This window comes from Larus michahellis, chromosome 3, assembly GCF_964199755.1.
Source record: "Larus michahellis chromosome 3, bLarMic1.1, whole genome shotgun sequence".
NCBI classification, from domain to species: domain Eukaryota; kingdom Metazoa; phylum Chordata; class Aves; order Charadriiformes; family Laridae; genus Larus; species Larus michahellis.
The window spans coordinates 93,798,687-93,822,078 of NC_133898.1; the positions used below are offsets into that span (position 1 = coordinate 93,798,687).

At 40.7% G+C, this 23,392-nt stretch overlaps 1 protein-coding gene across 2 annotated transcripts in view; it reads left to right on the forward strand.

Annotated features, from left to right (window-relative positions):
- Nucleotides 1-17,220, forward strand: part of UBE3D (ubiquitin protein ligase E3D) — an 84,689-nt gene extending 67,469 nt beyond the window's left edge. The window contains exon 10 of one of the 2 annotated variants that reach the window (XM_074581296.1): nt 16,591-17,220. In XM_074581296.1, the coding sequence (XP_074437397.1) occupies nt 16,591-16,611 (21 nt within the window). In that variant the 3' untranslated portion in view covers nt 16,612-17,220. The remainder of the gene's footprint in view (nt 1-16,590) is intronic. The other variant, XM_074581297.1, reaches the window with a different exon arrangement.
- The last annotated feature ends 6,172 nt before the right edge of the window (nt 17,221-23,392 follow it).

Sequence of the window (23,392 nt, forward strand, 5' to 3'; positions counted from 1 at the left end):
GAGCCAGGAAATCCTGACTCTTTCCATGACTCATTGTGCGTGTCCTTGGGCAATCTGTTACTATTGCAGACAAAAGCTGTGCATAGCACTTGGCTGGAAAAATTAAAAGCACAGTGCATGATTCAAGGAGATTATTTTCAAATTTAGATCAAAGCATGGCAAAAGTGGACAGGAAAAAGAGACTGCAGAAGATGAATACTGGAGGAGCAGTTTGTTTGTGAGCTGCGTCAATTGTCTGTGAAGGGAGATGGCTGTTGCTCACAGTAATTTCTTTTTTGCCTTTGGTTCCATCACAGTGCAAGTATATGCTGTGGTAGATGATGGACGCATAGCCCTCAGCTTCAGAGCTTTCTTATTTGAAATGATGTAGATAAATAAGAGCGATGAAAGAAGAGAGGGCGCACCGTTGCGTAGGTGACCTGCACTAAACTTTATAGATCCAGCCCTCTGAGGGTTTTCTTGGGAGATCACCTTGGTGGTTTTGATTGAATGTATGTAAATGCTTGAGGTTTTCCTGTTAGTTTCTTTTCTTTTTCTTACATTTTACATCTTAAAAGGATGTGAACTCTTCCTTGCAGTTTAGAAGAAATAACAGGGATCTTTGAAGACAGCAAAGGTCTGGGGTTTCTAGGCATTGTCACTTGGAGGTATGGGAAGACAAATGGGATCGTTTACTTGTATTTTCCATGATAAATCAGACATGAAAATGGTATTATAGAGAAAGCTGCCTTCAGTATTGCTTATGTGACTTCTTGGGATAAGGCTGAATGACATGAAAAGCTGTCTACTGGATATGCTGCTTTCAGTGTATTTCCAGACATTTTAATACCATGTCCATTCAGTGTTCATTCACATGACATTGCCTGTAGCTTTATTTTGACTATATTAATGGCCTGTACATTAGCTCTTATTGCTGTGGTATAGAAGGTGGTAGTTTTATATTCAGCAGGAACTATTTAATCTGGTTTAAGGTAGCCCTTCCATCTCACCTGGCCTCTTGTTCATGTCACCTTGTCTCTTCCCTCTGCTCCTTCTGCATTACCCAGTGACTATGCAGCTGTGCCAACACAGCAGGGAGAGAAGTTTGCAAGAGCCTTTGCTTATTGCTTAAACTGCCACGAAAGAAATGCATACTTCTCTGGGGAAATATATTAGTGAAGGCTACCAGGGTCTTTGTATAATCTTTGACATTCATTTGGCGAGAATAAAAGGCTGTGCTTGGAATGAGGGGTTTGTTTTGAATTATTGAATATCTATGTATGGTTTTTTCCCTGTTTTTGATAGTAATGGTTTATTGAGAGGAAGGACGTTAAGGTCCTGAGACACAGAGTCTTCTGGTGATGCCAGGGTATGTAAAAGGTCATTGTCTCAAAAGGTCAGTCCTGCCCCTGCAGTGGAGGTTACTGTCACGGTGCCTGAGAGAGTGGGGTCCATCTGACCTCTGCTTGCAGAGCTTTAACTTGTATTTCACACTGTCGCTGCTCTGTTGACAGGCTGGGATGGGAATCTGATGAAAAGACTCTTTCAGAAAGGGTTTAGCTCTGGATTCTGTGCTGTCAGATGTTTGTTCTAGCTTTTGTGATCAGTTTTTACCCCATAGACTTGCAGTAATTGGTGTGGTTTGTAGCTAGGACCACATAGAACTCTTGTGTTTCATTAAATTTAGTCTCCTGCTATTGCAGATAACATGTCATGTATCATCTATTAGTCAAGCTCCATCCTAAAATCTCTTTGGTTCCTTGTATAACCCTTCCTTTTGGAAGGCCAATTCATTTTCTTCCAATGGCTGCAGAAATTATCATTAACTGATGCATTCATCAGAATTTTGTAATTCTGTCCCGATAGATACTAAGTGTTTAGAGCCGTCTGATGCCTGTCAGGGGCAGGAATCCGTAAGCCATTTATGAGCCTAGATTTGACTTCCATAAGCACTTCACCACATCAATAATTGCCTCCCTTGGACAATTGAGTTAAATGGAGCTGCTCAGAGCTGTTCAAATGTGTGTGCAGAATCAATGATACAGGGTCAAGTTCAATTTCTGTTCCTGTTGATGAAGTCATTAGAATCAAAAGGACGTGTGAATTTGTCTCAGGTCAAAATTGTTTTCTTCAGTATTGTTTTCAAAGAGATAATCCTCTGTTGTCAGTCATTTTAAAACCTTCCTTACTGTCTCACTAATTTAATAGACTAATTCTCTCATGGGTGACTACTGACAAGAAATACTTAGAAAGGATGCACCTTAAACGTACTGAAGTCAAAGATAATTGTATTAAACCTTCTTAAAATGCAAAAATCATTTGATACCAGCAAAATAAACATCTAGTGTGCAGAATTTACGTTACTACATTCTTCAGTCAGTTGTTCCACAGGCCGCAGGAAAGCTTTCTCATAGTGAAAGACATAAGGGACTTCAGTATAGTCTAGACAACCATTTTAGTTTCTTATGATATTCTCAGTCCAACTTTTGACTTGAGAGTCAGCTGTGCTGGGTGTTCCCACTGCTGAGGACCCATGCTGCAGGCAAAGAGACTTGCCTGTGTCTCCATAGTTAAGTTTTATTTATTTTGTACATTATGTTCTGCTGCTATAAGAAATCATCATGAAGTATGGCAATAAACAAAGTAATAATCTACACCATACATCTTGCGACACGTTCTTCCCCCCATAAACCTTTCCTTTTAAAAATCATTGCTTTATTTGCTTTTACTATTGTATGAAGTTAATAGTACATCTTGATGTGAAGAGGTTTAACTTGCAGGATTGGGGTTCGAGCACAGTCTGCTTTCAAAAAAAAACACTTGACAGCTTTTATCTTCAATTATCTTATTGTTGAGGGAAAGATACTCTAAAAATGGTGAATATTGTATTTTGAAGCTTCAAGGTCAGTAACTATTCTTTTTACTAAGGAAACATCGGTTTTCATGGGTTTGAGCCTTGACATGGATGGTTTCAGCTTTTCTTCTGACTGCAGCTGACAAAAGAATGTGCTCAATCCCTAGAAATAAAAATCGGTTTGACCTAGTAATGGCTGTAGGGATCTTAGAGGCCAGAAATCCACACTGTAAAAATACCTGATATAATTTGGGAGCTCAAATCTCACTGATAGTGGCCTTAAACTCCTACATCCTTTTGAGGCTTTGAACACGTGTTATAACCCAACAAGCATTAAGCAGTGAAACTGTTTTTTATTGAATGCCTGGCCTTTTAGCAGGCATCGTGAGATTGTACAAGAACAGGATGACCTGGGACCAAAGGACAGCCCTGCTCAGACTGTGTCCTCCTGGGAATGAATGACAGTGGGAAAAGACATTTTCCTAAATATCCCTTAGTTGTTGTGATTTTACGTTTTCTTTTGGGTGTCTCTCTATTTCATAGGCTACAAATGAATGCCGTATTTAAATTATTTTTTCCCTTCTTCATCTTCTTGGTTAGCGCTTTTATTACAGCCATATCATCTTCCAAACACCTGTTCCCATTTTAACTCAATCCTAATCTCTTGCCAAAAGCTGAACTTGGATAGGAATGCAATAGTCCCTATAAGGTGTTAAAAATAAAATAGTAGTTGATAGTTAAATACCCATTTATATACACAAACAAATTAATCCTCATGCGGGGAGGTATTTATTCTCATTCCAGTTTTAACTGCCAGGAAGCAAAGAGAGAATTTAAGCAGCTAATTTTACAAACTTGCTTTTTTTCCATAAAGTTTTCAGAAGATAACCCAATGAAGACACCTGTTCAAACTATCTAGTTTCAAAGTGTTACTTAGCAATGCCACATTCTCCTTTAATCTCTTCTACCTCGTTCTTTTGAGTTATAGTAGATTGACTGTTTGGACCATATTAAATGCATGTAAATGTGAGCACATAACCAAATTCCTCTCATTAAAAGGTATAATGTATTTCTGTTATTCTCTAATGCGTCCATTCTATGTCATGCTCCCTCTGCTCCCTCCCCACGTCTTGGTATTTCAAATGGTACTTCAGGCAGCATTTGGGTTTGGTATATTCAGAAGTGGATGTGCACACAGGAGATGGCTGTTTCTTACACTGCTGCAACAGTGACAAGATATCCCAGCAGTTGCAACACGGCATCAGGTTGTGCTCTGCTCATGTGGCATGTGCTAAGGGAGACTCATACAAACCCAGTTTATGTCGGTGTACTGGTTTCTGTGGCATCGCTAACTCTAAGGGTTGCAGGAAATGAAGATAATAGACCATTTCTTAGCTTTCAGGTTTTGGCAGACTTTCTTTTTGGATATAAATGAAACAGTTTGGAGACAAAAGCAAAAATAAACTGGAACTTCTCCCACCAGGCCATCAGCAGGTAGAGTGTTAACCAGAAGTGGTTGGCTTGTTTCTTTGTTGCCTCTTCGTTTTTAAAGCACTTTACCACAGTAGTTTTTAGTATAGCGTTTCCTGACAGTCAGTCTGAAGACAGAGCAGGTGACCTCTGGTGCTGCTCCGTAGTTTCTTGTGTTGATTTTCTATAGCATCTTGGTGTAAGAGGTGAGAAGGTTATCTTATGAGTGGCCTCAGACTCTTAACAGGGAACTAAATTTGGACAAAGAGAGAAAGATTGATTTTCATTAAATCAAAATTCAAAAATGCATTGACCTACAGCATTAATATCTGATGGTTCTGGTGTCCTGCCATTGCTGAATCCTGCAGATAACTGTACTGCTATTGCACTGAGAGTTGTGGAGAGCATGAGGGAAACCCAGATCATTTTTTCGGTTGGTACTTGTATGATAGCCTTGATAATGCACCACACCAATTACGTATCTGTTTTATTTAGTGTGAATGCTTGTCTACGCTTCAGTTTTTAGCAAGAGATACTACTTTCTCCTCCTTTCTCCTTATGTTTCCAGTTCAGTTCCTCGTTCTCTTTAGCTTTCCACCGTGTTGCTTCTAAAATTGAAATAGTCTAAGCCTGCTATTTTTACTCGCATTAAGGGCAGGGGAGGGGAGGGAGAAATAAGACAAGAAACACAAGCAAGAAACAGGCATCTCCAGCCAGGCCCTGGAGGGGATTCTGGCTTACAGATTTTACCTGCTGCTGCAGCTGGGAAACAAATAATTATTTTTGTGGTAATCTTGCTTTTCCTAGGGAAACAGTGTGAGCAGCACTGTGTGGAGACTTTGTCTCCTACTATAGTATATGAGCCATAGCACAGGCTGGAGGTAAATCATGACTAAAGGTGTATTGTGTGGGTTTACAGGAGAAGGGTTGGTGTGAGGAGGAAAATGTTAGGGGTAGTGGTTAAAAATAGGAGAAAGAAGATTTGAGTCAATGTGGTGAACGGTTCAATACTAGGGAATAATAGAGAAAATGTTAGTTTATGGTGAAGGGTTCATTTGAGCTGGAAAAATAAGCTGGTAATAGAAGACTGTATTTTTCATTTTTTCTGATTTCGATGATACAGCACTTCAAAGGCACTCTCCTGTTCTAGAGTTTGCTACAATACTTCATGGCTAAAGGGACAGGAGGAGGAGAGGAAGGAAGGAAGGAAGGAGACATTTGCCAGCTTAGAATCCAGCTGAGCACCCTATTGTGTAGTAAAGACTTAAAACCAGTGTTTCTCTTTCACATTTGTTAGCGCTTCCCTCTCTTCAAGTCATAATAGGATTCGAATACAGTAACAGAGGGTATTTTGCTAAGATAGATAGAACGCTTCATAAATTATATTGCAGAGAATACCACCAAAGAGCATCTAATTGAAAATAACAGCCATGCAAATGACCAGGACATTGCACATCTGGGTAAGCCAGCATCTCATCAAAGAAATAAGTGCATCGTGTGCTGACTGATCTCCGATCTCACACCTGACATGGCACCATACCTTATCAGCTTACTTTTGAGAGAGGTGATTTGATGATACTGTTGAAGCAAGATTATGTTGCCACTTAGTTGGGCCTGTTTATTCCCTCTGAAATTAGGTACCATTTACTTGCTTTGTGGTCAACAAAATAAATCTATATATCTCTCTGTCTAGACCTTTCTTTTAAAAGACATCAGGCTATGCATAGTGCCTCATGCACGGCTTTTTTTTCATTCTTTTCCTCATGGCTGAAATACTCTAAGAGGTGCAGTTGCTGGATACTACAGCAGAAGCGGTGTGTCACTCCTTTCCCTTTCAGGGGAAAATACAGCCGTGCTTGGGTGTTGTTGATGCTGGTCAGTTGAAACAGATTCCCAAGACTGCAAAGAAATCTAGTGATACAAGAACTACAAAAACACAACAGAGCCTTACAACGACCTGACTTTCAGGAAATTGGCCCAGAGCAAATCCTGCTGTGATAGCGGGCTGTGTGTGAAAATATGAGATGGGGTTGGAGTGCAGGTCTTTGAAAGGGTGGCAAACACGACCTTCTCTAATTCAGCTTTGTGCAACACCTTTCAGCAAGACTAGAATTTTTTAGGAGTTGCATCATATGTTCCAGTTTAGTGTGCCGAGGATTAATTTTTTCACGTGTCTCTAGCTTTAGGATGTAGCTAGCATGCTGTAAATTGACACAGCAGCTTGCGGTGGCTTGTTTGTTTTAGGTTACCGTGTGTCTCACAACTGCCCATACATGTATGTGCTTAAACAAATTTCTTTTCTACAGCGGTTTAAAATCACTCAAAATAGAAAAATATGTGTGTTGCGTGAAACGGGGCCAAGCGGTTTTGGCAGAAGATAAACCCCCTTGCGTTCTAACACTCCTGACCGAGGTGGGAGGCTAGGTGCGGCTAGGTTTAAATTCTGAGGGATGCCAAATTCAGCACTATCAGTCCAATTGTGTTTAATATGTATTAAACTATTACAATTTGGATACACTAATAGTGGACTGCACCTTCAGTCTAGTCGTGCTCCTGAACTAGCACGGCCTCTCTCGAGTCTTTGGTCGCGTTCAGTGAGAAAGCGAAACGACTAGCTACTTAAACAGTGCAGTTTATTTAAACAACAGATATACAGGTTCTTAGGGTTGCCGGTGATAAATACACTGTCTGCAAAGCACGTGCAAATAAAGATATTGTTAAGTATACAAAACGCATGGCAAAGTTATAAACGATACAGCCTGGCTATAAATGTAGGGTAAAGATTCTCTAGAGAAATTTTGAAGTCCCCAAGAAAACGCTCGGTATAATCGAAGTCTTACCCAACGGCGTCCCTATGGGGGGGAAGAAAGGCTCAGCCCGTCGACTGATCCTGGAAATCAGCGATGGAATTCTTCGCGATGGTGTCTTCCCTGGCATCCCCTCTCTCTCGGGCTGTTTTTGTACTATTTTTTTATCTTCAAAGTGGAGTTTGAGTGACTTTAGTCATACGTACTTTTATTATGATTAATGTACTCGAGGAGTGTTCGCACCTTGGGGGCAGATAGTCTCCGGGATGGAGGTGTGTTCTGGTACATTGTAGTGAGCAAAGTTCACACAAAGGACAGCATTTCATCAACATTTGACGAAATGTTGGCTCGGGTAGCATGTAGGCCGCTTATCTGTTCCGTAGTACCATCTCGTCCCCATATCTGCTATTCGTCACAAGGGAAGGCCACGGAACAGGCGTCTTCCGTTCCATCCCTCGTGTAGTTTCGCAAACAACCTTGTACAGGGAATCGCAGATGTTGCATTCTTCACGTGCCAGCTGCAGCTGTATTCTACCTCAGAAGCCTCTTGATTTTATGACTTTCCTTAATGTGTGAACAATGCTGTACTTTCGTATTCTTGGCCAATTTAGTAATTATTCCACAATGTGCTGCTCGGGTTGTCTGATTAGTGTGAAGTTCAGCGTGGTAATTACTACAGTAAAAGCCAAACATCATCTGGTGTTGACTAAGAAAATCCTAAATTCCATGGGTTTTGTAGCCCAGTTCGCTTTGGATCAGTAATTGCAATGCAACATTGGTACTAAGTTCCATCCCCCACTGTGGTTTTAATTCAAGAGAAACTGTATTTAAGACTAACAAAGGTAAATAATACTGCTGTTTCTGTGCCTGCCTTAATGACGGGTACCACAAGAAGTAATGTCTGTAGTGGAAATAAAAGTGGTATAGGCTAATGAGGAAGGCTTGTCAAAAGACAAAATAAAGCCATGAAGTTTTGGGGCTTCCCGTATCTAGACGTAAAGAGACAAAGATCAATAGCATTCTCAACTTAACCTGAAAAAAACCAACCCAAAAACCCTTTTCCTTTTTTCACACGGAGAACTACTTGATCTAAAATAAAGAAAAATTGGTTGTCTTCATAGAAAATAGAAACACGCAGAGATTTATTTTCTACTGTTTTTGCAGTTGCTTATAGTTTTCCCTCTAATGCTTGGGCAAGCTGCAGCATGCAACTGTTACATTAGCAAGGAGATAGCTTGCAGTGCACGTGCATAGCCTGGGATTTCAGAGAAATGTCTTGCTTTTTCTCATTTATCTCTGTCACATTTCAAATCCAGCTTCATTCTTATAAGAAACTAATGCTTTTAGGTAGGATTATTGAAAGAATACATGCTGATTTATAGATGGGTTTATTTCATAAATCCTGAAGGGGCATTACCAGATTGAGAAATGATACTTAAAAAAAATAAATCCTTGCTTTGGTTACAATTAATTCCACTAGCAGTTGAATTAAAGGAATCTTGAAGTCTGTTTCTGCTTGTCTCTTTTGGTTATATTGTATATATTCCCCAGCTTGGACAGAAGAAATTGATTTATCAGAGTGACATTCTCCTGATAAGTTTCTTCCTGCAATGAAGACTGGAAAGCCCACAGATCTACAATGCCTTTCACCTCATAGAGGAGAGGACTTGCCTTTCCCCAGCCTTCTCTTAGAAGTGCTGGGGAATTTGCTGGTTAGATGATAGGTCTGCTGAAACCAAGTTCTCCCCAGCTTTTGTTGCCACCAGTGTTTCTCTACTGCTGTGGTAGTGTAGCACTGACCAAAAATATGTTTCCTGTAAGACCATAGAGCTGCTTGAAACATTTTCTCTTTGAGATGGGAAATTTCTTGCAGATACATATGCTAAAGAATGACCTTGACCTCCTGTGGAGTGAGTGAGGTAAGAGTCCTTCACAAAATGTGTCCACCCAAATCTGAGCCCCGTAGGGGTTAGTGGATCAGATTGCAAAGCTGCCATCCTACACAGCCTTATTCTTCAACCAAATTTGCAGGGTTTTATCTTGTCAGGATAACATAGTTCCACAGCCTGTGCTTCTGTTGACTTCATTATTGCCATCACCACATAGTCCTGCGCAGCAAAGTGCTGCTGTGTTTGGCTGTGAGAGTATTCTGGATATATTTTCATTTCTGTCCCCATTGAAATTCCAGCATGATAGTGGTAGTCATGAAGGCTTTTGTACCGACCCTTGATTTTACCTTCTTATTTGATTAAATATTTCAAACTTGGCTTGTCCAACTATATCCGTTCAGTCAATCTGTAGTGTTGTATTATTGGTTTAGTCCCTTTTCAAGGGACTTGTATTCCTCTAGTGACATTTTTGTTTGAAATTCTTTGTTTTTCATAGTAAAGACTTACGTAAGTCTTACCAGCCTAGTGATGTGAAGCTGTGCTGCTGTGAGCACAGGCTGGTGGTTCCTCGGGTTGCTTAGTCCAAAAATGCCAAGGAAGGATAATTATATAAAACACTTTTTCATATTCTGATGCCTACTGAAAACCAGACTTCTCACTGTGTGGCATTTAAAGTGCGTTGGGAAACTTTCCCTTTCTGAGAGAACCTGAAACAATTATTTTTGACATGTTGTGGTAAGTGCTGCCATTGATTGGCTGTGGAGGGGATATTAGAGCAGCCAGGTCTACTTACGTGACCTCTGTGGCACAGGGGAAACAGAGATGGAGTGATGTAACGTTCAGCTAGCATCCCAAGAACCTGGACTGTAGAAAAAAAGAGAATTAAACATCAGTGTAACAGAGGGCAACTTTGCAGCTGGAGTACAGCCAGGGAGTTTGCAGGCTACCAGGAGGCCATCTTAAGGCAAGTAAATTCTACACTGTCAAGGTAGGGACATCTCTGTCTCTTCTCATTCTTCTAGTAGTGAATATGCTGCCTTCCTCTCCAATATCCTCTAAAAATGCCTTTGCACTTCCCCAGGAGCAGCCTCAGAGATGTAGGGGTAATATGCAGCAGCTTGGTAGCATTCAGTCTGGAAAAGACAGCTGCTTTTTTATGCGTCTGTGGATTTAGTGGGGGCGAGTGTAAATATAGCAGTTAATGTTCTCTCACGTCTCTGCTCATCTAATACCATCTGCTTTGTGTCCGTTCATTCACACTGGTGCCAAAACGTATTTCTGGAACAGGTTATTTGTTCATTGGGGGCCTTGGTCCCTGACTGTTAGGTGAGAGCGAATATATAAACTGTGCGGTATGAGTAGGCGGGCGAGCTCTTGAGTTTTAGTGTGGTTATTTATAATCGGCAATTGCCAATAGTTGCTAATCCACAGGGTAATGGTAACAGCTGTAAGACATCGCTGCTGCTGCTGGTGGTACAGGAATGGGAAGAGCACTGTTGCGCCTCAGAGAAGGCAGTGTTCCTTTGGCTCCTCCGTGCCTCGTCAGCAGCTGTGGGAACACCAGACTTTGAGCAGAGTTTTCCAGAAACCAGATATTTATAGAGCTGGGACCTGGACATGGTGCAGATGCTTTATAATCATTATAATGGTCCCTCTCCTTTATTTAACAGCATTGAGAAATGTATCAGGCAGGATTATGGCCTCCTCTATGTGTTTATGCACATTGTCACTGTAGTTGTACCAGTACATTATTAAATACAGGGTTGGGTTTTTTTTACATGTAGGCTCAGTTGTGCTCACACAAATGTGGTTATATCAATTCCTCTGATTGTTTTTTCAAGGTAGAGGTGTATTCTATGTACGGGGCATCTTGACTGCATTATAATTGCAACCACCCAAGTAGTTTTATTAGCTATAATTATTAAGGCTTAAACCGTAACAGTTAGCACTAGTCATAGCATTCGTGGTAACACAAATCTATGTGAATTAAACTTTGGACTGAGTCTTTGTGTATACAGTATCTTCCAAATCCAGCTGTATGCGTGGAAGGAAACACTATTCTCAGCCTTTCTCTCTTGTTTCCACTAGAACTTTGTCTCTCCCCTGTGATGTGCCTGCAGAATTGTTTGTGCAAGCCCTCCCTTTCTAGTTTCTAGGATAAGTCAATCTGGTTACCACAGACCGGATTTTAGCATACCAATCTGATTTCACCAAACACTAGGTAGAAAGCTTGAAATGGCATTTTGTGGGGAGAGAGGAACAGTAACTTGCGGCAGAGGGATGCCGTTGGCCCTGTGAAGTTAATGTGTTCCATAGCTGGAAGGATAGCTGGATCTAGGATCAGAGGTCTGCCCGCAGCTGTCCGCATCTTCTTGGGAAGGTTACTCTCTTCCTGCACACATGGATGGCATGGCATTGCTTGATTATCTGTCAGCCTTGAGTGGAAATGAATACAGCATTTGACGTTGTTTGTAGGCTGTAGCCTCATTGGTGTCTAATTGTTTCCTCTGAAGTCGTTCAATCACGCCTGATTTCACACTAGCATATGTGCAGGATTAAAGCATGGGTATCTGTTCATGTACAGATTGGCTGCCTGCAGTAGATACGATTTAAGACAGCAGTGGAAGTTGTATTCTTCAAAAACGCAATGTGATGTTATGAACTGTGTGTGGTAGTGTTTAAAAATTGGTCTAATGTTCAAAGAAGACAATAGTAAAATGTCTTACATGTTAAGGCTTCAGTTTTGAGACTAGTAGTGGAGTTTTGTTCTTTGATGTGCAACGGAACAGCAAAACCAGAGCAGTCGTATTTCAGGAAGCGTTTGTATGTTTAATAGGTTCATTTTCTTCTGCTGAAACCAAAGCATATGCAACTACTTTCAACCCACTATTTTCCTTTATAATTATGCAGGAGTAAGCAGAAGTACAATTCCCTCTCTAATACTGAAGAGAAATTCTATAGTATATCTTCTGCCTACTTTTGTTTAACTCTTGGGAGAGCCATAGGTATTAGAGATTTGAGAGAAATACAGAGAGATCTTTATTTATGCATGATTCACTTGGTCTCCTTTAAAGAGAATACAAACACAGGAACAGTTTAAAGTTTGCATTACAGCATGGGAATGTGTCTTTTGGCATACAGGTTGTTTTCCTGTTTTGTTGAAATAAGGATCTGGCTTCTTTTCTGTTTTGCAGCTGATTGAAAGATTGAACTGTTTTTCCTTTGCTTAGCTGAGAAAATAATTTTCTCCTGGTGCTGCGTTTCCTCTGTCTGTTGTCAGCTTCACAAGACAGATCGTATGCACTGGATTTGCAGATTGCATTTCTTTAAAATATATTGTTTAGCTGCCTCTAGTCACACTTCTGCTTCTCTTACAGCAGTCATCCTCTCTGCCCGCTCACCCAGTGTTACTACTTGGGTAGAAGAGATTTCTTTTCAGCAGCTTCTGCCATCTGGAACCCCCTTCTTTTGGCTCCTTCATTCATTAGATCTCCATAACTTTTGAAATATTTTCTGAAATTATAACTTTTTTCTTTCACCTATTACTCCTCGGTGTATGACTCTGTGACTGGATGCTTAATTTAGTAGGAAATGCCCTTACCCCACTGTTTCCGCGAGATTTTTATTGTATGAAGTCAGGAAAATGCTTTGAGGCACAGCTTGACGAAACACTCTATAAAATAAAATGTTATTAGAAAGTTTCAGAAAGACTGAAACCTATAACCCCATAACTACATTCTCCCTACTGAGGAAAGAATATTGCCAGTCTCTGTTTTTGTACCTTGTAGTAAAAGAGTTTCCACCAGCATAGTGCTGCTGTTTCACTTGCCTGGGCGCGTGTATGGACAACATTGTCACAGAGTCGCAGAATGGCTGTGGCTGGAGGGGGCACCTCTGGAGACTGCCCCATCCAACCCCACCGCTCAGGCAGGGGCAGCCAGAGCCAGGTGCCCTGGGCTGTTTCCAGTTGGGCTTGGAATGTGCAAAAGACAGATGGAGATTGCACAACCTGTCTAGGCAACCTGTTGCAAAGTTTGACCATGTAAGCGTGCTCTCTGACAGGATGCTTTTCCAGTCCTCGCTGTCATTCCCACATAGTCTGGAGTATGCTTAACAGTTTGACATTTTGCATTTTCCCATTTTTGTGGGGAGGCTAAGGGAGCACAACCTGGATTTCTTAACTTGCCCTGACTCTGAAAGCTTCTAACAAAGTTGTTGCTGCTTTATTGTTTACAGAAAAAAGCAATTTTGTGAGATATATCATTTGTATGCCTGTGGTATTCTACTGCTCCCTCTGTATTGACATCTTTTAAAATGCTTGAAAATGTGGAGTTTATGTTTGTTCATCATCCAGAGGTCTTAGCAGCTTCTGGCTCCATGGAAACTAATGGGGCGGAGTGCTGCGATGCACTTGATACTCTGAGATAGAATAAGATTATCATCTTCTGAAATAATTGTGAGGAAATGAAGAAACAACGCCACCTGTCACGTAAGTAAGGGTGCTAGCGTACAAAGATCAGTTCTTAGTGATGGATTAGTATTAGGTATCTTGAGTCCTTTAAGAAGAGGACAACGTGCTGAGATAAGGTCAATAAAAAATCCTTGAATAAACTGATTAGAGAACTGACTGTTATTCTGAATTTAGTGATATACCCTAGTCTGTAGATCAGATGGCTGTTTGGAGCGTTATTTTTCTTTCAAAGTGTACTAGTAGTGGGGAAATACCGGATTTACAGACTTCACTGAAAGAGCTGCTACTAGACCTGCAAGAGACCAGTAGTTGTCCATCTTGGAGAGAAGGTGTCATAATAGATGGAGAACTTGGGGAGAACCACTTAGTCCCACTTTCCCATCCTATAGTAATTCATTTATTCTGCAGAACATACAGTTTACTACTGTTCAGAGATCCAAGAGCATCTGCAGTAACAGTGATGATAAAGAAGTATTTTATACGCTTCGTATTGGACGAGATGGAACATCTTAAGTAGTTTAGTTTTACTTGGTTTTGTTCTCAAACATCTTCATGTGTTGCAGGAGTTTTTTGAACAGCTTATGATTTTTGCATGTTATCCCTTTTTACGTTAGCTATGTCAACTGCAGGAATAATCTAATGTGCTCTTCTCATTCACATCGGTAGTAAATATATAGACAGTGATAAATGATTCCTTTTGATGTTTTTCATTTTATTGGGCAGTAGGGGAGCCTAGCAGCCTAGGGAAACATTATGCTGCAAATAATCCTCTGGAAGGAGTGAAAAAGCATATTTCATGCATTGTAAAATACAGCAACTAGTCAAATTAAACAAATATATCTACCCTAATGATACCTCAAGACTGTGTATCAAAGGATCTGCAATGTTGGGTAGAAAAATCTGCTTAACATTTTGAATCTTATGAATTGAGCTGGTTATTACTTTTCTTGATTTTTCTTTTTCTTCCTTGCAATGCAAGGACAAATTTCTTGCCTTGTTAAAGCCAATGTGAGTTTTGACTTAATTGGTGCCAGGATTTCATCCCTTACCTGTGTTACTTGTGACTCTTCTGATTAGGTAAGATTTTACATTTGCTATGAATTATGTATGTATCTCTCTTCATCAGAGTGACTAAATCATGAGAAAGGTGACAGACATATTGATTTTCCTTTCATCTTATGTCTTTTACGGCAGGAGTCTTTGGCCTAATGGATAAATTTCCCTACATGATGAGTAGTCTCTAGCCTTTACCACACCCATTGGTTGAGCTCACAGAAATGTTTTTGGTGTTGGAAAATGCTAATTAAGCTGAATGAAAACTCTTAGTGGGAATATGTCAATGTGATGAGATTTTCACCAGAAAGCAGTCAAACTTCCACCCTGGCCAGTTGGGTATTTGCTGGCCAGCTTCGCTTACAGATGTTTCTGAAAATTTCTGTTCTACATGAAAATTTCTGTTTCTGAATTTTAGTTCCAGTTTGGAAGAAAAACAGAATGATTCAGAAATGTGGAAGCTTTTGGGGATCTCAGTTGTCTTATCTGTACAAACCCTTCCATGTAGCAACATTGCAGCTTTCTAATAACTTACTGTGGTTAGTGTTGGAGCAGCAGAAGAGATGATCAGGAATTGAGATCACTTGATTTTTTCCATTCTTAACCAAGAATTGCTTTTGTCACATCCCATTCATGCCTCATAGTCATGTAATTTTAGACATAAATCCCTTGTATGAATGATTTTCTGAGAAGTCTCTTAGATATGTTAAAACTTGCTTAATTTCTTGCACGCTCTATAGCAGACGTAACTCTCTTAAACATGTAACTCTCTTCTTTGGGCATAGGATCCAAACTAAATGTTTTTACTCTGTTTTGCCCTCTGTTCTGAACAATCAGTGATATTTTAAACTTTAATTCAATTTCTTCTCGTCGATCATGCTTCATGCATTCTTTAGTCACAGTATCAAGTAGAGTGGTGACTGAGGGTCAGCTCTGAAAATCCAAAACAGTAATTGATGGTAATTCAAATCTTCACTTAAGTTACTGTTGAAAGATCTTGGAGAGACAAAAGGGGAAGTGTATGTCTCAAGTGATTTTTTTCTTGCGTGTCTTTCATGGGGTAGGAGAAACAGGTTATATTTTCAGAAGACTGTTGTGTAACCTGATGGTCTTTTGGGGGTTTTTTTTGGTCCTTCTGTGGTGGCATCTGTCCATCTTTTTTTCTGTCCTTGTGATCAGTAAAGTTCCCAATTGAATATCTGAAGCAATCTCCTTGGCAGGTGAGAATCTGGACGTGTGATTGCATTTTCATTCAGCTAACTTGACTTTATGAGTTAGTATCTGGTTCTGAAGGTTAGTATAGGTTCTGAAGAAGGCTAAACAAAACCAAAACCATGCAGGGGAAACTGCTGCATGCATGTGACCAAGAACAAATGAGTTGGGACACCAGAAATCCTATAGATCTCTTGTATTTGATAGATCACCTTCCTTCTAAATAGCTGTTAGACATGACAGTCCACTTAGTGCACTAAAAAGAAGAGGTACATCGTTTGCTATCTTCTGATCACATACAAGTATTTGTCTTCTCCCCTAGGGTAGAATTTTGGTTCCTGGTCGTTTTAAAATGTAAGGCGTTTTTTCTTTATGACTTCAAACTTTTGATCAGGACTTTTTGTCCTGACTTTGGAATGAGGATTTCACTTATAGCAACAGCACGGTTCAAACAAGCTAATATTCTCGCAAAACAGGGAATGTATCAAAGATTTAGTCTAAGCTAGTTTCAAATGCTATCAAATAGCCTTTAAAGTTAGAGAGGATGAACACCTTGTGCTTTGTTATTCTGGGTAAAAAAATGGTTTTGATATGTAGTTCAGTAACAAGTGCAGTGCAGTGCTTGAGCTAAAAGAGTAAGCTTGGGAATTTTTAGGAGACGTATTAGGGAGAAAAGTGGTGGGAAAGCAACACTGCTCTCAAATATAGCCTCTGCTCTCTCATTGTGTTAGTGTGTTAATTTTTTGAAGTGAAAAGATGATTATAATATGTAATTTCAGTTAATACAATGAAACGTTTTTGTTTTACCTGCAGTGTTGAAACTAATCACAGTATTGTTTTTGCTTCCTTTTACAGGTTGCCTTTTTGAAGATGTGAAGAATGCAGATACCTGTCTTGAAAACTATTCTCAAATTCATTTTCAGCAGAAACGTACAGATGGCTTCCAATGGTGTGACTTCTAGAAAAAAATCCACTGGCCATACAAAGCAAAATGGAGATGTGGTGTGTTATTCTTCGTATCTGAATTTGTTTCAAAACCAAAGCCTGTTTATGTAGACTGGCTTTCAAAGTCCATTTTTAAAATCTTACAATAAAAAATGCTGCCTTGTTGGAAAATGGCTATATTTTGGGAGAATGGATTCTGGAGGGAATATTCTTCTTAGAGGAGTTCTTTGAAAATTCCTGAATTTCAAGGAAAGTTAACATGCCCTGTACTCATGAAATTATCATAATGTAGGAGGTGACCCTGCAAAGTGTTGGACACCTTCTCTGGGTTTTACACATCAAAGAACAAGTAGCTGAAGCCTCCCAGCACCTTGTCTAGATATCATCTTATTTTTATGCTATTATTTTAGTTTCCAGTATTGAAGAAAGAACAAAAATATTCTGAGTTGCCTATTCAGGGACTAAATTATCTAGCTGCAAGATATTTTGTCTACGCACCAATGTTTGGTCATTTTATGAATAAAATATATTTTCTAAATCAGTTTACCGTTTGTTCTGCTTAATTTCTGCAGCAGTTTCAGCTTCCCAGAGCATGACTGAGTGATTTGCAGATGGGATTCATTCCTATCACACAGAAATACTCCAACTTTAAAATCTTTTTCCAACCTATTTAAATGACCCTTGTGGTTTTGCGAGTATGGAGCAATCTTAGGTCAGAGAATATTTATGCTTTTGAGGTTCAATCTCTGTCATGTCCTGCCTCATTTCGTATTGTGGCCATGAAGAGTTAATCTGCCTCTAGTAATATCCATGGTTCCAGAATGAGTATATTTTTGGGGAAAAAACCCTTCCAGAGGTGAAAGACAAATCAGCCCCATCATGCCTGGTCTGTGCTGTGGTTTGGATTTGTGGCTCCAGCAGTGCTGATAGCACACCAATGTTTTGACTGTAGCTGAACCTTCTCTTTTATTTCCCACTCTGCCCCCACCTCACCCCAGTGATTAGGCAAGAAGTTAGGAGGGGGGGACACAGCGGGGAGAGCTGACCTGAATTGGGCAAAGGGATATTCCGTACCATACAGCATCATGCAGTATGGTAGCAGTAAAAACTGGGGTAAAGGAAAAAGGGGGAGAGGGGTGTCTTCCAAGGTGGTGGTTGCTCAGAGCATAGCTGGGCACCGGTCTGCTTGTGGGAGGTGACGACTTACTGGCTTTGCATCACTTGGTTTTGTTGTGCTTTTTTTCTCTTTTCTTCACTTACTAAACTGACTTTCTCTTGACCCACAAGTTTTCTTGCTTTTGCTCTTCCTGTTCTCTGCCCCGTTGTCCTGGTTGAGGAACAGTGTGGTGGGGGAGTGAGCAGCTTGGGTGGGTGCTTAGCTGCTGGCCAGGGTCGACCCACCACAACTGGAAGCAGAAGTTGTGAAGTCCCCAGAAGAAAAAGAATAAATCTTTCTGTTCCAGCTTCTTCCTTCCCATTTGGAGACATTTTCCTTCCCCGGGTTCACAATGGGCAGAATTGTCAGGCTGTGTATATACCAGGGGCAGGACAATTTGACACACTTAGTGTCATGTTTCCCTTTCCTTGGTTCTAGCTCCGAGACCTCCATTAACATTTGACCATTGACATTATCTGGAAAATATCAGACCGCATATGATGATGTATAAATGCCTTGGATGGGTTTCCATTTGCAAATAGATTTCTTTGGCCATATTCAAGAAAAAAAATGTTTTTGATACTTTCTCAGGTACCAGGCAATACATTGCTCAGAACTCCTGTTTCTGAAGACAACTTTCTTGGCTTTTTTTCCCCTCCCGTTACTTATGTGATCTTTCCTGCTAAGCCAGTAGTGGATTTGAGGTGCGACAGCTTCATTTGACACTTTCTCGCATTCAAGCTGCTTTATAAAAGCAAAACTTGGCCATTTTTTCAGTATTATTTTAGCAGTGAACCATAGGCTTTCATAAACAATGGACCTGAGTTCAGAAAAACTGTTGAGTTCTCCGCAAGGCTCCTTCCTTGACCTTTGCCTGTCACTGCTTTTGCCTCCATTTCTCTGTCTGTTGAATAGCACGGTGCTTGTTGACATCAACATTTTGAAAAGTTGTGTAAGTACAAAGTACAATTAGTTACCGCGTTATTTTCTTTGCGTCCAGAGTTAGTGGTGCATTTTAGTCTAGTCTAAATACCATGTTTGGATACATCCATAAGAGAAAGCTCGTTTAGTTTTGAAGTGTGCAGACAGTATCTCCATGCAGATGGAAAAGCGTGCACCAAGATAGGACCTGGCCTAGAAGCCTTGTTCTTAGAAAATATTTGGTCCTTCTTATCGCTTGCCCTCTCTCCCCAGCACTTTTTTATCCGTTACAGTCTGCATTTTTCACTGCAGAAGGTGTCTTAATTTTTTGCTTTCTGTAGTGCCAAGCACAGTGTTAGTCTTTAAATAATAATAATAAATCAGCAATGACGTTAAGAAGGTCCCAGCTCACATTAACTGAGATGGATGGGCATCCTTTCCTAATGTGCGGTTTCCAAATAGTGTATGGCAACACGAAGATATTAAAAACGTCAGCTTTAATTCTAATATGCTACCGGGTTATGAAGTTGGCTATTGGTGTGGTGCAGAAAACACGCCTATCTGTCAGGCCAGTGCTGTTCTCACCATTAGCAACAACAGACAATAATGTTGTTTCTGTCATTAACGGGTCACGGGGCAATTTGTATTAGCGTAGGGCTTGTTACTTTGTTTAAAGAAGTTTGGCCATTTAACTGGGATAGTTAAACTGGCATACCAAAATGGGTCCCAATGGGGTTATTTTAATTCCAAATTTAGAGTGGCTTTCTAGCTGAGTTTAAATTCCCTCTAGAGTAGGTTAGGATAAACTGAATAATAATAACAAATGGGTTGATCAGGGAGCTATACTGGTATTACCCTCTGAGTTGAAGGGCAAGTTCTAGCTTACCTCCATCTTATTTTTCTGCATAGGGAAACTTTTATATATAAGGAGCAACTTTAATTAAAATTTACAATGGATGTTTCTGTACTCAAACATCCTGGGTTTAAATGCAAATGCTTTTCAGTAATTTTCTCTCTGTTTTGCTGCCTTCATTTCCGTTCCTCCAGAACGTCACTTTGTGGTTTCAGTTTTAGGCTCTGCGTCCTTTCGTTTCTCTCCTAGCCAATGGTGCTCCATTATAAATGACAGGTAACTTGTTTGAGGTACTGCATTAGCTCATCAGCCTCATCCCTTTTGGTTTTCCTCCACAGGTTTTCTTGCTGCCGTTGTATCGCTGTCGTAGAAGCACCGCAAAACCTGCAGATGGACAGATTATAGAAACATGAGCAACTCTGTCTTGACTAGATTTTTTTGGTTTATTCTTTCAGAGCAGGCTGAATTGCCTTCTAGCAGATGCCGTGGAGCATTAGGCAATGTTCACAGAACATCAGGAATTTTGCAGGTCCATGTGCTGAGGGCTCAGTAGCAACATTATGTGTCTTCTGATATCTGATGGTGACATTAAAGCATGGCGTTTTCCTTACTGTGGACAGCAATTGCTGTGCTCAGGTCCCGTGGTTCTGTGGTTCAGTGTGTTCAGATGGTGTTCTCTTAAACACAGCAGGAATATTACTGTCTCACACCATATTGTGTCCAGTGGCACGTGCTTCATTCCCATCTGACCTCCTTACACATGGATTGTGCAGGTCTATGTACTGTGTAATAGATGCTCAGTATTGATGCTCAACTGATGCCTCAGTAATAGATGCTTCTTCTACCTGCCTGTATTCATTGATGATATAAATGTGTATCAATTTATCATTGTAAACAATAGAAAACTGTTTGTTTCAAAATATAGAATGCTATTTTCACTTACATGCTTTTAATAACTTCCTCAAGATGACAAAGCATTTTATTTTTCTGCAATAACTGGGTTTTCTGTAGTGCTGGGAGGAAGGCAGAGCTCCAGATGGGCTTTACCATGTGTTTATGTCACTGGCAGCTCCACCAGCTGGGGGCTTGTGAAACAGGCTTTACACCTTCATTATCGACACCAGTTAATTACAACCCCAATTGGCTGGCCACCTTGTCTTTTACCTACATGTTTCCTCACTTTTAAAACTATGACTGTATCGTAAGGGTCATGACTTTCCTATCAGTGACAAGGTGGTTTGCTCAGCAGTGCAGCTGGGAAAAAAGTCCCTGTGTGGCCATAAATCAAGTTATACAGACGAGGGAGGGACAGACCATGAGGTACAATGAAGCTGCTGTAGCTCTCCTGACTTTAATGGAGCCATTGCCAATTTACATCAGCCAACGGTGCGCGGTGTGGACAGGAGGGAGATGAAGTCTCTTGTCCTCCCCTGTCAGTTGCACTTTGGAATATAGAATTGAGTTGGCACACGTATAGAAACGGGGCTGGCTGTGTCTGAGAAAGGCCTGAGACCACCTCCGGACAGGCATGGAGTCAGTTGTCATCATTGTGCCATCATAACGGGAGGGCTCAGCACAGCTCGTAAGTGGAAATGCAGTGGAAGGACATTGGCTGTGAAACAAGGAGAGGGGAGAAAGAAATTCAGTCAGGGCTCTACCAGTGCTGCATGGTGTGGTCCTGGATTAATAGGCTTATTGAGTATATCCATGACGCAACACCTCTGCTCTCGACTTCTTTGTAAACTTTGTCGAAAGTTTCTGTCTATGACTAATGGGAAGCATGACATGTAACAATCCAATTGTATAGTTAGTGTAGGCTGTTTGCTCAGATTACTAGACTTGCCCTTTACCAGGCTTTGATTTATGTGGACCTATTAAGAGAAGGGCAAGAACAGTCCTTTGATTGAGCTCTGAAAGCAAACGGAGGTATGGGACAATTTACAGCTTGGGCTTTGTTGCTGAAAAGGGGTTTTGTGAATTTGTTGGAATAAATATTCTCAAACACGTGAAGCAAAATGAAAATGCACTAAATTAAGAGTGCCTTTTAAATTAATGGCAGTTGAGAAGAAGAGACGAGTTGTTGTTTTAGTTGATTCACAGTAATTATTAAGATCATATTTTTTGGTTGAGATGCACAAACATGGCTTGACTGTTGCGACCTCTTATCTCGAGAGTGCAAAGAGCAGTGTCTGTTCCGATCCAGCAAACACAGCTCTGGCAGTTCTCCGTGTAGGTAAGTAAACAAGGCATGAGCGAGCCCAGCAGAAGACAAGGAGCACAGCACGACAGAGGGCTCTGTAAGATGCTTAGAGGGAAAATACATTAACAACGTGCCTGAAGGAAGTCTTTTCCTGTCCTCAAAAGTGCTTTTTAGATTGCCGCGGGCATAGGAAGAAACAGCTTGGTGGGCTGGGGGTTTTGGAATTGGTGTCATGATTTGCTAATGAAAACATATTTCCTAGCCTTTTGGGTTTTTTCAATGATCACATGAACTCAGAAGAACATCTTGTCGTATAATAATGCTGATTTATTTTACAATTTATTTCTAATTTCCTGTGGATTTACTAGGATATGCGTTACAAACTGTATCTTCCTCCTTTTCTAGATTTTGACACTTGCTCAGCCAGAGTCACCATTTACACAAAAGTATATTAGATTTCACCAAATTGAGAAATTTTTTGTTTAAATTAGAAACTAGTTGCAATTTGTTGTTATAGTTACCAGAAGACTAGCAAGTAAAAAAGACCTCACATGGGCTATTTGTTTTGTTGTGTATTATTTCACATCTTAAAAGTAGAATTTTGTCTCTTACTCTACTGGGAAAATGTTCCGTTATTAGTATGAATCATTTTTATTTTGGCCATAGAGCATAATTTTAAAGCATTTTCAAAAGAGCTGGAATTCAGAACCTGTGAGACTTTTCCATCCCTTAAACCCAATCACCTGTTACAGCTGGCACTTTTCCACATGGTTCTCTCTCATAGGACTCCTTTCATATCCTGATCCACCCTAAATTTAATCAGGGTTGGGGTTTTTTGGGGGGTCTTGCTGCCCTCGCCGGAAAACTGACCCAGAGCCTCACTCTTCTGACAGGAATTTTCTGATTTCTGGGGTAAGTGTATCCCTGGCTAATTTACACCCATTTGTTGTTGTGCCAACAGCATTGTTTAATGTAGGTAGGTAGCTTTCTTCCTGGGTTCTTGAAACTCATTCCATGTTTAGGGAACAATCCTATCTTCTCGGTGCTCATTTTATTTATAATTTCTTTCCCAAAGGTAGACTTTGTGTTCTACAAGGGCACATTGCTGGCTCATGGTCATCCTGTTGTCCACCAGGACTCCCAGGTCTCTTTCAGCTGAGCTGCTCTCCAGCAGGTCAGCCCCCAGCCTGTACTGGTGCATGGGGTCCTTCCTCCCCAGGTGCAGCACCCTACACTTGCCCTTGTTGAATTTCATAAGGTTCCTCACCACCCAACTCTCCAGCCTGTGCAGGTCTCTCTGTATGGTGGCACAGCCTTCTGCTGTGTCAGCCACCCTCCCCAGCTTTGTGTCGTCAGCAAACTTGCTGAAGGTACACTCTGTCCCCTCATCCAGGTCGTTGATGAACGTATTGAACAAGACCGGACCCAGTACTGACCCCTGGGGAACACTGCTGGTTACAGGCCTCCAACCGGACTCTGCGCCGCTGATCACAACCCTCTGAGTTCTGCCATTCAGCTGGTTCTCGATCCACCTCACTGTCCGCTTCTCAATCCACCACACTTCCTAAGCTTACCTAAGCTA